This window comes from Notamacropus eugenii, chromosome 4 (assembly GCF_028372415.1).
Source record: "Notamacropus eugenii isolate mMacEug1 chromosome 4, mMacEug1.pri_v2, whole genome shotgun sequence".
NCBI lineage: Eukaryota > Metazoa > Chordata > Mammalia > Diprotodontia > Macropodidae > Notamacropus > Notamacropus eugenii.
Genome location: NC_092875.1, coordinates 474,155,092 through 474,168,282, shown reverse-complemented (window position 1 = coordinate 474,168,282; position 13,191 = coordinate 474,155,092). Strand labels below are relative to the sequence as shown.

The window sequence follows — 13,191 nt, the reverse complement described above, 5'->3', positions numbered from 1 at the left end:
GTGTCTTTGCCAAGAGTTGGACATTCCTGAAACTGACTCCACCACAAAACAGCGGCAAACTGAGTCAGACAGAAGTTACGTGATTTGCCTGGGGTCCTACAACTAGTCAGTGTCTGAGGTGATATTTGACTTCCTATCTTCCTGGTCTAGTGTCCTACTTACCTAGCTATCTTCAGGTTGAAAAATGAAAAACTGCTGTGTGACTCTAGGCATGCTACTCACCCTCTCTGTGTTTCATCTTATTTGTTTGTTCACTGGGAAGATCTTGCCCCTTTACATCCTTTTTTTTGGAGGAGGGGCAGGAGAGGGAGACTCCTAAATGCAGTACATTAACATTAATAATAACAGGAGTGGGTCCCTTCCCACCATATACTGAGAATCCTCCTACAGGGAAAGACAAGCACAACATATGTACATCCTACTCTCCCAATAAAATGAAGCACAAACTTACCTGGTTCAGAACCACCCAATTAGGATCAATCTGGGCGTCCCCTTCAGGGTCCAGGACAACAGTCTGGTAGGCTCTGAAATCTGTCAGGGTGACCTCAGCATTCTCAGGGCAGACATCAATCCGATCAATGACCTGGTCTTGGTCAAAGTCTGTTTCACAGATATCCCCCACACCATCACCTGGATGCATCAGAAAAATGGGAGAACGGTTTGGTGACTCTAGTCCCCACCCATCTCTTCTAGACAAGGATAAAGATGAAATAAGCCAAGAAAAACAGAAAGCTTTCCTGCAGCCCTGATCTCATTGTGCAGCACCCCATTACTGACCTGCTTTCAACTTCCAGGTCAAGGACGAGTCCTTCAGCAGTAACTGCCCAGATGGCAGGTGCCTCTATCCTATCACCCCACTGAGGAATTAGCTGTTCTAGCTCTTGGAACAGAACTGGGGACTTTTGGGAGATCTAGCTAAAGATTCATGTCCCATTCTTTATTCAGGGTTTTCCTCAAGCTGGATGTAACGTGAGACCCTGAATGCAGAAGGAAACACAAGTATTACATCTTGCGACCTTAGCTGGTACATCTCAGAGTTTCCTGGGGCCATATTTTCTCTTCCCAGTCCCTCGTTAGCTGGAGTTTGGGGACTTCCCAGGAGGGAAGGTGGCAGAGCTGGCCCTGGACTCCTGTGGCTGCCACCTCTGATCTCCTCAAGGACCTTACTGTCAACACTGTCTCAGCTTCACTTCTACCCTCACCTTTCTCCATCGAGGCTTTGGTGATATCAGAAGCAGCAGCTCTTCTCCCTCTGAAGACACTGTGTACAATATTCTGTTCAAGTTTTTCTCCACACCTCGCTATACCTATAGGTCTGCACTCTACTCTCCCCTTTTTACTGACCTTTGTGGCTCAAGTCACAGAGATTCCAATGCAGGTCACAGCAACATAGAGAAATAAAAGCTTAGTTATGAAAACAGTATATCTGAGATGAAGAAGCCATGACCACTTTTGCTGGGCACCCTTGGAAGAGTGAGTGTCCTGCTTCGGACAATAGGAAAAAAAAAAACATGATGGAGGAGATTGTTGACTGAGGAGTGGATGGAATCTCTTTGCTCCATAAGAAACAATGAAAAATTCATAGAAATAGGGGAAAACCCAACAAATATCAGAAGAACCTGATATAACAAGTAAGTAGACATTGGAGAACAATATGTACAACGACCACAAAAACAAGGCTAAAAATGAATGTTATATGATTGGAATGACCAATCTTGACCCTGCAGAACAAATGAGGAATTGTCTCACTCTCCTTTCTTAGGATTGCTCAGGGATTATAGGTGAAAGGTGGTGCTTGTGCAATCACATGTGGTTGGTTTGGCTTAAATATTATTTCTCTGTTAGAATCCAAGGCTCACTGAGTGGGGGGGGTTGGTTTGTGTCTAGAAGTCATTTTGATGTAAAAACAAAGAGCATCAATGAAACTCCATTTTAAAAAGCAAAATACTGGTGTGCTGATGTGTGACTGTGTCCGCATGTCTGGCTCTCCCTATGACTGTCATAGTGGTTCTGTTGTCTTACGATTGAGATCTTCCTGGGTTGGGTTGGGGACTAGTCTGCAGTTGTCAGGGCCTGGAGGGACGAGGTCTGGGATTCCATCATTATCATCGTCATCATCACATTCATCTCCCAGCCCGTCTTTATCTGTGTCCAGCTGGGAGCTGTTAATGACGGTGGGGCAGTTGTCCGTGCTGTCCTGGTGTCCATCTCCATCACTGCAGAGAGAACGTAGGGAGGGGGACAATAGAATAGACCTTTTTGGCCACTGTGCCTCAAGATCCTGACTTGTTTTGAACACATTATCTTGAGAATGTTGTTTCAGGTAGCGGTCGAGGGCCAGCTGTCAGAGCTGAGAACTAGTTAAGCGAAACCACAGAGCTTATAATGAAGTTTTTTTCTTTGGCATTTGCCTTTTTTACCTATTAAGACAAAAACTTCAGTTTTGCTAGGATACAAATTACTCTTATTTCCTGATTAGAACCTCCCTTTCTTGCCTTGAAAAGGGATCCTAGGAATATAAGTTTTGAGCTGGAAGGCACCTTAAAGGCTGTAGAGTCCAACCGTCTCATTTTGCCATTAAACTGAGGCTCTGAGAGATTATGTGACTTGTCCAAGGTCACACATATATTTAAATGGCAGAAGTGGGATTTAATCCTGGGACTTCTGGCTCCAAAGCCAGAAGCTCTTTCATTAGGCGTCCCTTCTATGATTTTGGTTACCAGACATTGATTAACAGCATCCGTTGAACGTGTGTATGGTCAAGAAAACACTGGATTCAGAAGGTGATACCCTGGGAAGGAAGCCCTGCTTTTCACTATCTGTTGTGACTTGGGATACATCATTTGCCACCTCAGTTTCCACAGTAAAATGAGTCCATCAGACTAGCTACGTTGGGAGACAGTGGAGAAAACCCTCACTGGCTCTGGAGTCAGATGACTTGGATTCGGATGCTGCCTTTGACATCTACCACCTGTGCGACCTTGGGTAAATCAGTCCATTACCTTCAGCCTAAAGTTCTTCATTTACAAAATGAGATGACTTTGAAGCCTTCTGCCATAGAGATCGGCTTCTATGTTCCTAGGCTTCAGTTCTACGGTTCCCCCTACACATCCCATGAGTTCATGCTAGATCGAGAGAAGACAAGATCCTTGGCACAATAGATAGAGTGCTGGACCTGGAGTCAGGAAAGCCGAGGTTCAATCTGGCCTCAGACAGTTACTGGCTGTGTGACCCTGTGTAAGTCACGTAACCACTTTCTGCCTCAGTCTTCTCATCTGTAAAATGAGTTGATGATAATAGCACCCACCTTCCAGGGTTGTTTTGAGGATATATATATATATATATATATATATATATATATATATATATATATATATATATATATATATATATACACACACACATATATACACACCTATACATATACACACCTATACATATATACAAGCTATGTATCAAACAGGAATTCAGAGATGAATGCTGGGGGAGAAAATGACAAGGTGAGACCCTGTGCCTTCCAAGTCACTTTGCAGGCAGACAGGAGTTAGCGCTGGTCTAAAGAATTTCTTCTTTCCAAGGATTCCCAGGGTTCGGGTCCACTGTAAGGTAAGTCTGGGCTTCCTCTTTCATTCAAGAAATGCTAAAGTTGATCCTGCCATCGAGGAAGTTTTCCCAACTGGGCCTGATCTAAGCCAACTAATGCCCATGTTGTTTCCATATTCCTGCCTGGGTTCTAAACCAGCCTCCAGCAGCACAGGGAAGAGGCAGGGGAGGGGAGGGGGGCAGGAAGCCATTAAAATCAAGAGGAAGTTGCCACTGCTCGATCCATTCAGTGAGTGAGGATGAGATACATGGATCTGGAGAAGGGAAAACCGCTCCAAACAATCATGAAGTCACATGGCTTACGTGATGGAATTTCCTATCCTGAAGCTGTTTTGTAAACCTTTAGGTTGGGCTATTTCCATCAGTAGCCTTTCTATATCTTTGAATGGTTTTATGCAAACATAAGGGATTTTATTTTCTCCGGGTTTCAGGGGTTTGTTAGAATTAAAGTATTAGCTGGATGAGTCACATTCGCAATACTCGGAAGCTAGTGCAAAAAGATGCTTCAGGAATTCAGAAAATTAGTGACGTGGTATGCTTGCAGCAGATAGCAGCAATAACTTTATGTATTTCTTTATGTTTGACAAAGTGTATTCCTTCCACAGTTATGGTGCAAGCTGCTCTAACAAGGACAATCTGATACAATGATCCTGACCCCAATCAATCTGAGCCTCTTGGGCCTGAGAGGGGCTCCATCAAGGAATCTCTCATTGATTACCCTCCTCACTCTGTAGACCCGATGGACACCCAAATAATGCAGTGGTATTGTGGCCTAGCAGCGAATGCAGGGAATTCACTCCCTCTCTTGCTCCTTTTCTGGCTTCTGTAAAGATTTCCCAAGACGGTAGAAAGGCCAGGACTAGTAAACGATTTTAAGTTCCTCTAGGGAAGAAACTGGGATATTTCTGTCTTCATTTTTCTCTCTCTGCCTCACTGTCTGCCCCCGCCCCATCCATCCGCCTCCTTTCCTGCCTCTTTTTCTCTCTACCTCCCTCCTGTTCTGTCTCTTTTCACCCCTGCCTCCCCCTACCTTTTTCTCACTTCCTCCTCCCCTTTCTCTCTCCCTCTCTGCTTCTCTCTCTCCTCACATCTCTTCTTTCTTTGTCCAGCCAAAAAAAAAAAAAAAAGTACCTCCTAATCAAATCCATTTAATGAAATCCTGAGGTTAATGAAACAGCAACTCAGATACATTCTGCACTGTTTATGGTGCACTGAGATTTCCCTTCAGCAAAGAGAATAGTCTCTAAATTTCTCACTCTGGAATGTTTTCTGTTCACCTGGTCTGTGGTGTGTCATCACAGGGCCCAAACTGGCCTCGGAATTTTTGGGGTTGCTTAGGAGGCGTGTACTTTTCCTGACTTTGGGCTGGGCCCAGAGACTCAATGCCAGTTCCCTGTCATCAGGAAGGATCTCAAAGCAGGTTGACAGCTGAAAGCTTGGAAAACTAACATTTTCTTCATGCTTTTTCCATTCCTTTCCAAGATATTCTTATAGCTGGGAGGTGTACTGTACCTGTCCTGATTGGTGTCACAGGAGTCTCCGACCAGGTCATTATCCACATCGGACTGCAAATAAAACAAAACATTGTTAGCACAGGGCTGTTTCATCAGGAATGTTTTCCCAGATCCAAGCCTGGCCCAGCATTAAATCTGGGGAATGATCTATCCGGAATCGATACTCTGTAAAACTGCGAAAGGACAGCACCATATTGGTGTAGGCACGTTGTTGGATTTTTAAAATTTTTTTTCAAAATATCAAGCTATGTGGCTGGGCTACCCACACACCAGATGAGTTAATTATAAAGGGCTGAGAGGTAGTTGGGTGGAGGCTGGGGGTGCTTCTGAGCCTGCCACCAGCCCTGGCACAGGGACTTACACCCAGCAGTGGCAAGGGAGGCCAGCGCCAATGGATTTTGCATTGCTTTTATGTTTGGAAGGGATCCAAGGTGATGAGTCAGTGTTCGCCTATGACTCCCTCTTCTTCAAGCTTTAAAAATAAAATGCCGCACTGTCTCAAATTATCTACTCAAAGAGGGGGAGTGAAAAAGGAAACTTAACAAGTAAGCGAAGGTGTTTAATCAGAAAGGTCCAAGTGTGGGCCCTGCTGGGGGAGGAAAGGAGCCTGGGGGTGAAATTCCACATTTCATTTTCATTCTATCCAAAGGGACTCTGGTTGATCAGCAGGAAGGTCGCTTCCCTGAATGAATAGGTCATTGCCAGCCTACATTTTAGGGAGCGAGTGATGAGGGCCAAGTCCCAGAGGGCTGCGGAGCTTATCTGGTCCCATTTTTCCCCCTTTGAAAACATATATGTTTCATTGCTCAGAGCCAAATAAATGTAGAGAGATGTGCCCAGTGTGCTCCTGGTCCTAAATGAATCTCTGTACAGTTCCACATAGGGTTTCAGATTCCCTAGAACTGCTCCCACTCAAGCACTGGCACCTACTGACCTGGTTGGGGTTGCTGATCTCAGGACAGCTGTCACACACATCCCCAACACCATCATTATCTTGGTCCCTTTGGTCTCGGTTAGGAACTTTTTGACAGTTGTCCAAAATATTCTTAATTCCTGGGGAAAAGAAAGTCTCTGCATTAGCTGAAATTACCTCAGAGTTTCACAGGATCATGGTCAGGGAAGGAAGAAACCTTAGGGCTGGTCTTGTCCAACCCCTTTATTTTATAGCTGGAGAAACTGAGGCCAGAAGAATGAAATGACTTGCCAAAAGTCACAGACGGAAAGGGTCAAAATTAGGATTTGAATCCAGGTCCTCTGCCCACTGTTCTACAGTGCTGTTTGGTATTTTCTAAACTGAAAGAGGATGTGTATAACATGACGACATTTAGATCTCATGTTAAAAATTGTCTATATGACCCAAGTTATGCCCCGGTGCCAGAGAAACAAGTGTAGTCGGAGATAGCAGGGAGCACTGGGAGAAGTGTTAGATTTGGAGTCAGAAGAACTAGGTGAGGGGCCAGCTCTGCCACTGACCAGCTGCATGATCTGTGGCAAGCTGAGCCTCAGGTTCCTTCCCTATGATTTGAACTCAGGTCTTCCAAAATTCTAGCCCAGCCGCCTTATCCTCTGTATCACTTAACCACCTCAAATCATTAAATTGTGGATGAAAGTCTCCTTGCAGCACTTACCCTTAAGGGTGTAACAACATTAATTATTATATATTATGATCCACCTAATCAATGATTTGAGTGATGCAACCAGATAGGGTTGCTCTGATAGTCAAGTGAGTCAGCCCCGGAATGGAAGAATTAATGGGAGACATCACAGTGCATGCGAAGGTACATTAGCCCAGGAGTCAGGTGAGACCTGGCCCTGGCACTAATCAGATGTGGGACTGAGAATTTACCTGCAAATATGTCTAGGCAAGGAACTGTGTGTTTTTTTGATGAACTTCAGCTTTCTTATCTGTCAAGTGGGACCATTTAACTAGATTATCTCTAAGATCTCTCCCAATTCTAAGGTCCAAGGTATCCAGAGTATGAGAAGGGTTTGAGGTCACTCTAGACTGTCTCTTAGAGGTTGAGATCATGTAGTGAGAACTGGGGCTCATAGTGTCTGGAAGGGTTCTTATGTGAGGAATGTAAAGTCTCCTGGGCTTTGAACAACCTCTTTTAGACCTTGCGATGCTGCAGTCTGGGGGAGAAATAAAAGGCTATATTTTATGTAACCACCTGTACTTTGATGATCTCCATTTTAGGCTTGTAACAAGAAGAATATTCAGGGGCAGACTACCTCCTCCACGTCTCATGACGATGGACTATGTGGAAGAATGTCCACAGAGGAGAGGCCCCTGTTGTTTCATCTCCCTAATATTAATATAATTTATCCTTCATTGGTATCTTGCAATTTACAAAACACATTTCTCTCCACTAACCTAAGACATTGGTAGAAGTGTTATGATTCTCATGCTACAATGTCAGAGGAAAGCGCAGGGACTTGCCCGAGGTGAGGGAGATGGTAGGTGGTAGACTTGGGACTGGAACTCAGGCCTTTGATTCCAAAGCAAGGGCTTTTTCCAAAGTACTCTAATGCTTCTCTATTTACCTCCAGGCCACCTGAAAGATGTCTAAGTGTCTTCTGAGATAGTTTAAACCCAAAGACATCTCATTAATGTTATGTTTCCACTTTTGCCCAAGGAACTCAATGGTGAGCTTCTTTCTCTAGCTCCTTGAGATAAATACCTACGTTATCTACTTTATACATCAGTCAAGAAGGTCAATACCATCTGTTGACCCATTGCTTAGAACATTTCCTACAGCGTCTCAAGGGTATAAACACAGTGAAGGGTTTTAAATAGAAGGATATAATATGAAGTTTCCTTCTTTAAAAGTAGCATAGAGTCATAAGATTATTAGATGTGGAAGGGACATTAAAGACAATTGAGGTGACCCCCCTGGTTTCATTCAAGACTCATCTCAAGAGCCTCCTGCTACATGAAGAGTTTCCTGATCCTACCAGTGACTTTCCCCCCTCCTACAAATTATCTACTTTGTCTCTGGGTAGGTAGGTGGCCCAGTGGATAGAGCCCTGGGCTTATCATCAGGAAGACTCATCTTCTTGAGTTCAAATCTGGCCTCAGACACTTACTAGCTGTGTGACCCTGGGAAAGTCACGTGACCCTGTTTGCCTCAGTTTCCTCATCTGTAAAATGAGCTGGAGAAGGAAATGGTGAATCACTCCAGTATCTTTGCCAAGAAAATCCCAAATGAGGTCATAAAGAGCTGGACATAACTGAATACCCCCTCCTCACCAACAACTTCACCTTGTCTCTAGTTTGTATGTAACAACAACACATTCGTTCATATATATATATGTATATACACGTGTGTATACATATATGTGTATATATATACACACACACACATATACATACATACATATGCACATACATGCGAATGTGTTGTTTCTCCTGGTTAGACTGTAAGCTCCTTGAGGACAGGGATTTTTTTATATCCCTAGGAGCTATCAGATAGTAGACTCTTAATAAATGATTGTTGTTATTGATTGGCATATGACCTTCCTCCCTCCCTACTGAGACCTAATGATAATTGCTAAGGTTTATAAAGGGCTTAAAGTTTTTGAAATTGCTTTACAAATATCACCTCATTTTATCCTCACAAGAGTCCTGAGAGATGATTACTACCATTACCCTAATTTTTACAGATGGGGAAAATGAGGCAGAAGTTAATGGATGTGCACAGGGTCACACAGGTAGTAAGTGTCTGAGTCAGGATTTGAATTCAGGATTTCATTTCCAGGGCCGGAGCTCTAGCCCCTGTGCCACTTGGCTGCCAGTAGGGGCTTTAAGAATCGTAAGATGTATAAGGTTACAATCAAAGAACAGATAAGAATAATTAACCATCTCCATCCATGTCATCATCACAGGCATCTCCTTTTCCATCCCCATCAGTGTCTTTCTGGTCATTGTTTAAGACAGTCCGACAATTATCACAGGCATCTCCAAAGATATCTTGGTCACTATTTCTCTGGTCAACATTATGAGTCAGGACACAGTTATCCTAAAACAAAACAAAACAGAACCAAACCAAATGCAAATCTTCTCGGTCTCATTATGTGCATGGGGGCTTTCTGAATCTCACAAATGGTATTTTTACATCATGCACACTCTAACACAATAGTGTCTGTCCTATGTATGAATCCTCCAAAATACTGCCACAAAACTGCAATTTCTCTGTGTTGCTGCTGGGTATTTGCAAATGCACATTCCCTTGGAAGAAAAGCCTCACCTGTTCATTGTTTATTCCATCCCCATCAGCATCTTCATCACAAGCGTCTCCGATGCCATCTCTATCTGCATCTTCTTGACCAGAGTTTGGCACATATTTGCAGTTATCCTAAGTGGGGAAACATGGTCTAAAATTATACCTAAAATCAAGGCTGTCAGTGGTTCTAGTACTTGGGGCAAATCATGTCTGAGGGGTTGAAAATTAACTTTTAAAGACAAATATAGCTGAAAAGGAAGTGGGAGGGCAGGAAAACTTAGACTTCAGGACCCAAGACCCCCATGTGGAGAGACTCCAGGACATGCAAAGATCACTGCTGGGGAAGCTACTACCTCCAAGATAGTAAGCAGGGTAGGGTATCATTGGGAAGGAGCTTGCTTTGGGTTGTGGAAATGCCACATGACATCCCTATGCTGATAAAAAAATCACAAGCCCAGTAAAAAAAAAAAAAGATTACTAACTCTGTGCTAAGTTTAGCAATTTCTGCTTGCTGCAGGAGTTCACATGCTATCAGGGCCTTGAGGGAGGCACCAGCTGAACTACCCTAGTTAAACTCTGTTTGACCTCTGCCTGAAGGACAGACAGAATTTCTATGGAGAAGGTTGACCTACCTTGTTATTAATGGCACATAAGGGAGGGGAAGTTCTGCTGAGGCCCTTCCTAACAGAATGTGGTTGTAGCCACACGTATTTCTTCCTCCCACTCTACTAACCTTTTTGCAATGCCTTCCAGAGCATGGCAGTTCCTCGTCAGGGTAACTATCGATGTCTACGTCCTTTCCACAGATGAATCCATCCCCAGCCCAACCAACACCACACTGTGAAGAGATTGAAGGCTGAGTCAGGCAGTGATGCTTGGGGCCAGTTGGCAAACACTTCAGCTCCTGCTTACCCCAACCCTGAAGCCCCAGGAATCCCAGTATCGTTACTGTGTGGGCTTCTTACCCTCTTCCTGACTGCTCTTCTGACAGTGTACCTGTGGGGCTTAAATCACAGTCACTCCTTAGAATGGAATCATCATCTACATTGATTTCGACCAGAGGAAAAGCCTTCTGAGACCTTAGCAAGGCCTCAATCTCTTGCTTTTAGTATCAATCAATCAATCAGTCAATCAAGCAAACAACAAGCATTTATTAAGCACCTACTATATACTTGATACTGGGCTGGGTGCTGAAGATACAAGTACAAAGAATGAAACAGTCCCCACAAGAAACTGACATTCTTTGGAGAAGGACAACAAGAATACATATGTTTCTAGGACAGCTAGATAGCACAGTGGATAGCGTCAGGCCCGGAATCAGAACGACCCCATCTTCCTGAGTTTAGATCTGGACTCAGACACTCACCAACTCTGTGACCCTGGGCAAGTCACTTAGTCTCAGTTTCCTCATCTGTCAAATGAGCTGGAGAAGGAAATGGCAAACCACTCCAGCATCTTTGACAAGAAAACCCCAAATGGGACCACAAAGAATCGGACATGACAGGAAAACAACGATGCACATATATTCACATATACCCACATGTACTCATATGTATAAATATATATATGTGTGGATGTGCAAAAAAAAAAATAAAGTTAATAAATACAGGTATTCAGGGTATTCTGGGAGGGAGGGCAATAGCGAATGAGTGAAGGTGGGGTCTGAAAAGGCTTCAACCAGAAGATAATGTTTGAACTGCATCTTGAGGAGAAGGGTTCTAAGAGGTAAGAAGGGAGAACATCTCAGGGAGAACTGGGGAGGCCAGTGCAAAGGTAAGAGATAGGAGGTGGAGTATCTGTGTGAGGAACAAAGAACATTTTGTCTAGATCAAAGAGTATGGAACAAGGGAGTACAAAGGTCAAGGAGACTGGAAAGTTGGTTGCTCTGAACTCCTCTGCTTCCTTGAACTTGTGACAAACTACAGTATCATGATGAGTTGGGAGCCAAGGTCCTGAGGTAGCATAATAGGTACCTGCCTATTCAGGAGCTTCCTCCCTTAGTCTCCTAACATTCTACTTAAGCACAGCCAAAAAAAATGACACCAGGGGAAGAGAGAAGACCATCAGCTTTGGCAAGCAAGCTCTGGAGAATCCAAGGGGTCAAGCTAGGCTGTAGGAGAAGGTCCCTGGAGGGAGGAAATGGCAGTCAAACAATGGAGAAGAGTGAGAGTATAAAATTCAGCACAAGGGAGGAGGCAGGAGACAAGGAAAAGTAGGAAGAAAATAATGAAGCTAAGGGGAAAAAAAAGAATTGTGAAAAGACAAGGATCAAAGGAGAGAGTTGGAGGTCAGACAAAAAATAAAGAGCCAAGTGAAATGGAAATAGAGCAAAAGGGAAACAAGTGGAGTCTGGTGTTAAATTTTATGGCTCTTGTTTAAATTCAGAAAAGTCAGTTTGAGACCAAAGACTCTACTTGCCTGGGATTGTTCCTTTCCAGTCCCCAGAGATGGCTGTTTGAAACTAGGGGATTTTGAGGCATTCTTCCTAAGAGTGACTCTGCTCCCCCTTCCCCCCCCATCTGTGCTCAGCTCCAGCCTGGAGTATTCCCTATAGAGGGCATTGAACTCTCAATGGTGCCGCATGGTTGCTGATTTACTTCAATGAAGAAAGAGCCCTCTAGGAACAAATACATTTTTAATGAGCCATTTTTTGGCAGATTAAATTATTTTAGTAGTCACATGAAACTTATTAATCCTTTACCATCTGCTGCTGCCTCTCATTACAAATTCAAAAACACATTAAAAGTCCCACCACCCACCATCCCAGTGCATCCTCAAGTAGGGCAAAGGAAAATGATTTAGCGATAGAGCCAGGCTGCCTACCCAGTGATTCTTCTTTAGAAAGAAGGCAGTACAGTGAATTAGGGAAATTTTTTTCCCCTAATGCACTGACTCCCCCAGTGCCTTGGTCTTTTCTCAAGACCTCAGGATTAGTTGCCTGAAAGGCTCCCCACTAAGTACCTTTGCTCCCTGTGCTGGTGAAAATAAATCCCCACATCTCTTGGGAAGGATATGTCAGGGAGGCAGGTGGTACTTGAAGGTGAGCCATTCAAGGTCTGCTGACTTAGCTATTAGAGACCCGAAAGTCCTTGGAAGCCTGGAGTTTGGAGAGCAAGAAGGAGCCTGTCTCCACCTCACTCCCTGGGTTATTTTCAGTCTTTCCCCTTCTACTGGGTAGGCTTGTCAGTTTGGAATACTGTCATTCCAGGAAACTTTTCAACTAAAAGTCATGTAGGAGGAGGATGGGGGTGTGTGGCAAGAAGGAAAGAGAATATTTCTAAGGCATGATACCATGGAAAATGTACCCTGGGTTCAAATCCTGACTCTACCACCTACAATTTGAGTGACTTTGGAAGAGTCATCACTGTACTTCTCATGAAGCTCAGTTTCTCAGCTGTAAATGGAGAGGGTTAGACAAGATGACCACTAAAGATCCCTTCCAACTCTAAATCCTAACATGATCCTGGCTGACCCTGGCACAGGGAGTCTGGTTTTCACCTAGGATGCTGGGGATAGGTGCATCTCCAAGGGCCAGCCATAAGGTGGTGCTGTGATTCTGCGAATAACCACTCTGGTCTGGGGCAAGCACTAGACTTTACATATTGTCCACACAGTGTGCCTGCTTAGCGGTTTGGGGCAATTAACAAATATTTTTAAGAAAATTCATGGACGAACAAAGACTTCTCCATTGTTATCTCGAGTCACTCAGAGAATCCCAGAAGACTCAGTGAATATATGTGTTGAGGGATGGAAGGGAAAGGGATGGCCCTTTCCTCTGGGAGTCAGCCTGGATAAGAAGCTGAAACTGGAGTCTGCATGAGGAAGGCGGGGTGGGGGTGAGGGGGAGGGCG

The 13,191-nt window shown here is 44.1% G+C and overlaps 1 protein-coding gene across 1 annotated transcript in view; it reads right to left on the bottom strand.

The window, feature by feature from the left end:
* Positions 1 to 13,191, bottom strand: part of THBS4 (thrombospondin 4) — a 54,506-nt gene that overhangs the window by 6,742 nt on the left and 34,573 nt on the right. Inside the window, exons 11-17 of the mRNA XM_072606440.1 lie at positions 10,074 to 10,178; positions 9,365 to 9,472; positions 8,977 to 9,136; positions 6,052 to 6,170; positions 5,116 to 5,168; positions 2,023 to 2,216; positions 452 to 630 (exon numbers count right to left, since the gene is read on the bottom strand). Coding sequence (XP_072462541.1) covers positions 452 to 630; positions 2,023 to 2,216; positions 5,116 to 5,168; positions 6,052 to 6,170; positions 8,977 to 9,136; positions 9,365 to 9,472; positions 10,074 to 10,178 — 918 coding nt within the window. The remainder of the gene's footprint in view (positions 1 to 451; positions 631 to 2,022; positions 2,217 to 5,115; positions 5,169 to 6,051; positions 6,171 to 8,976; positions 9,137 to 9,364; positions 9,473 to 10,073; positions 10,179 to 13,191) is intronic.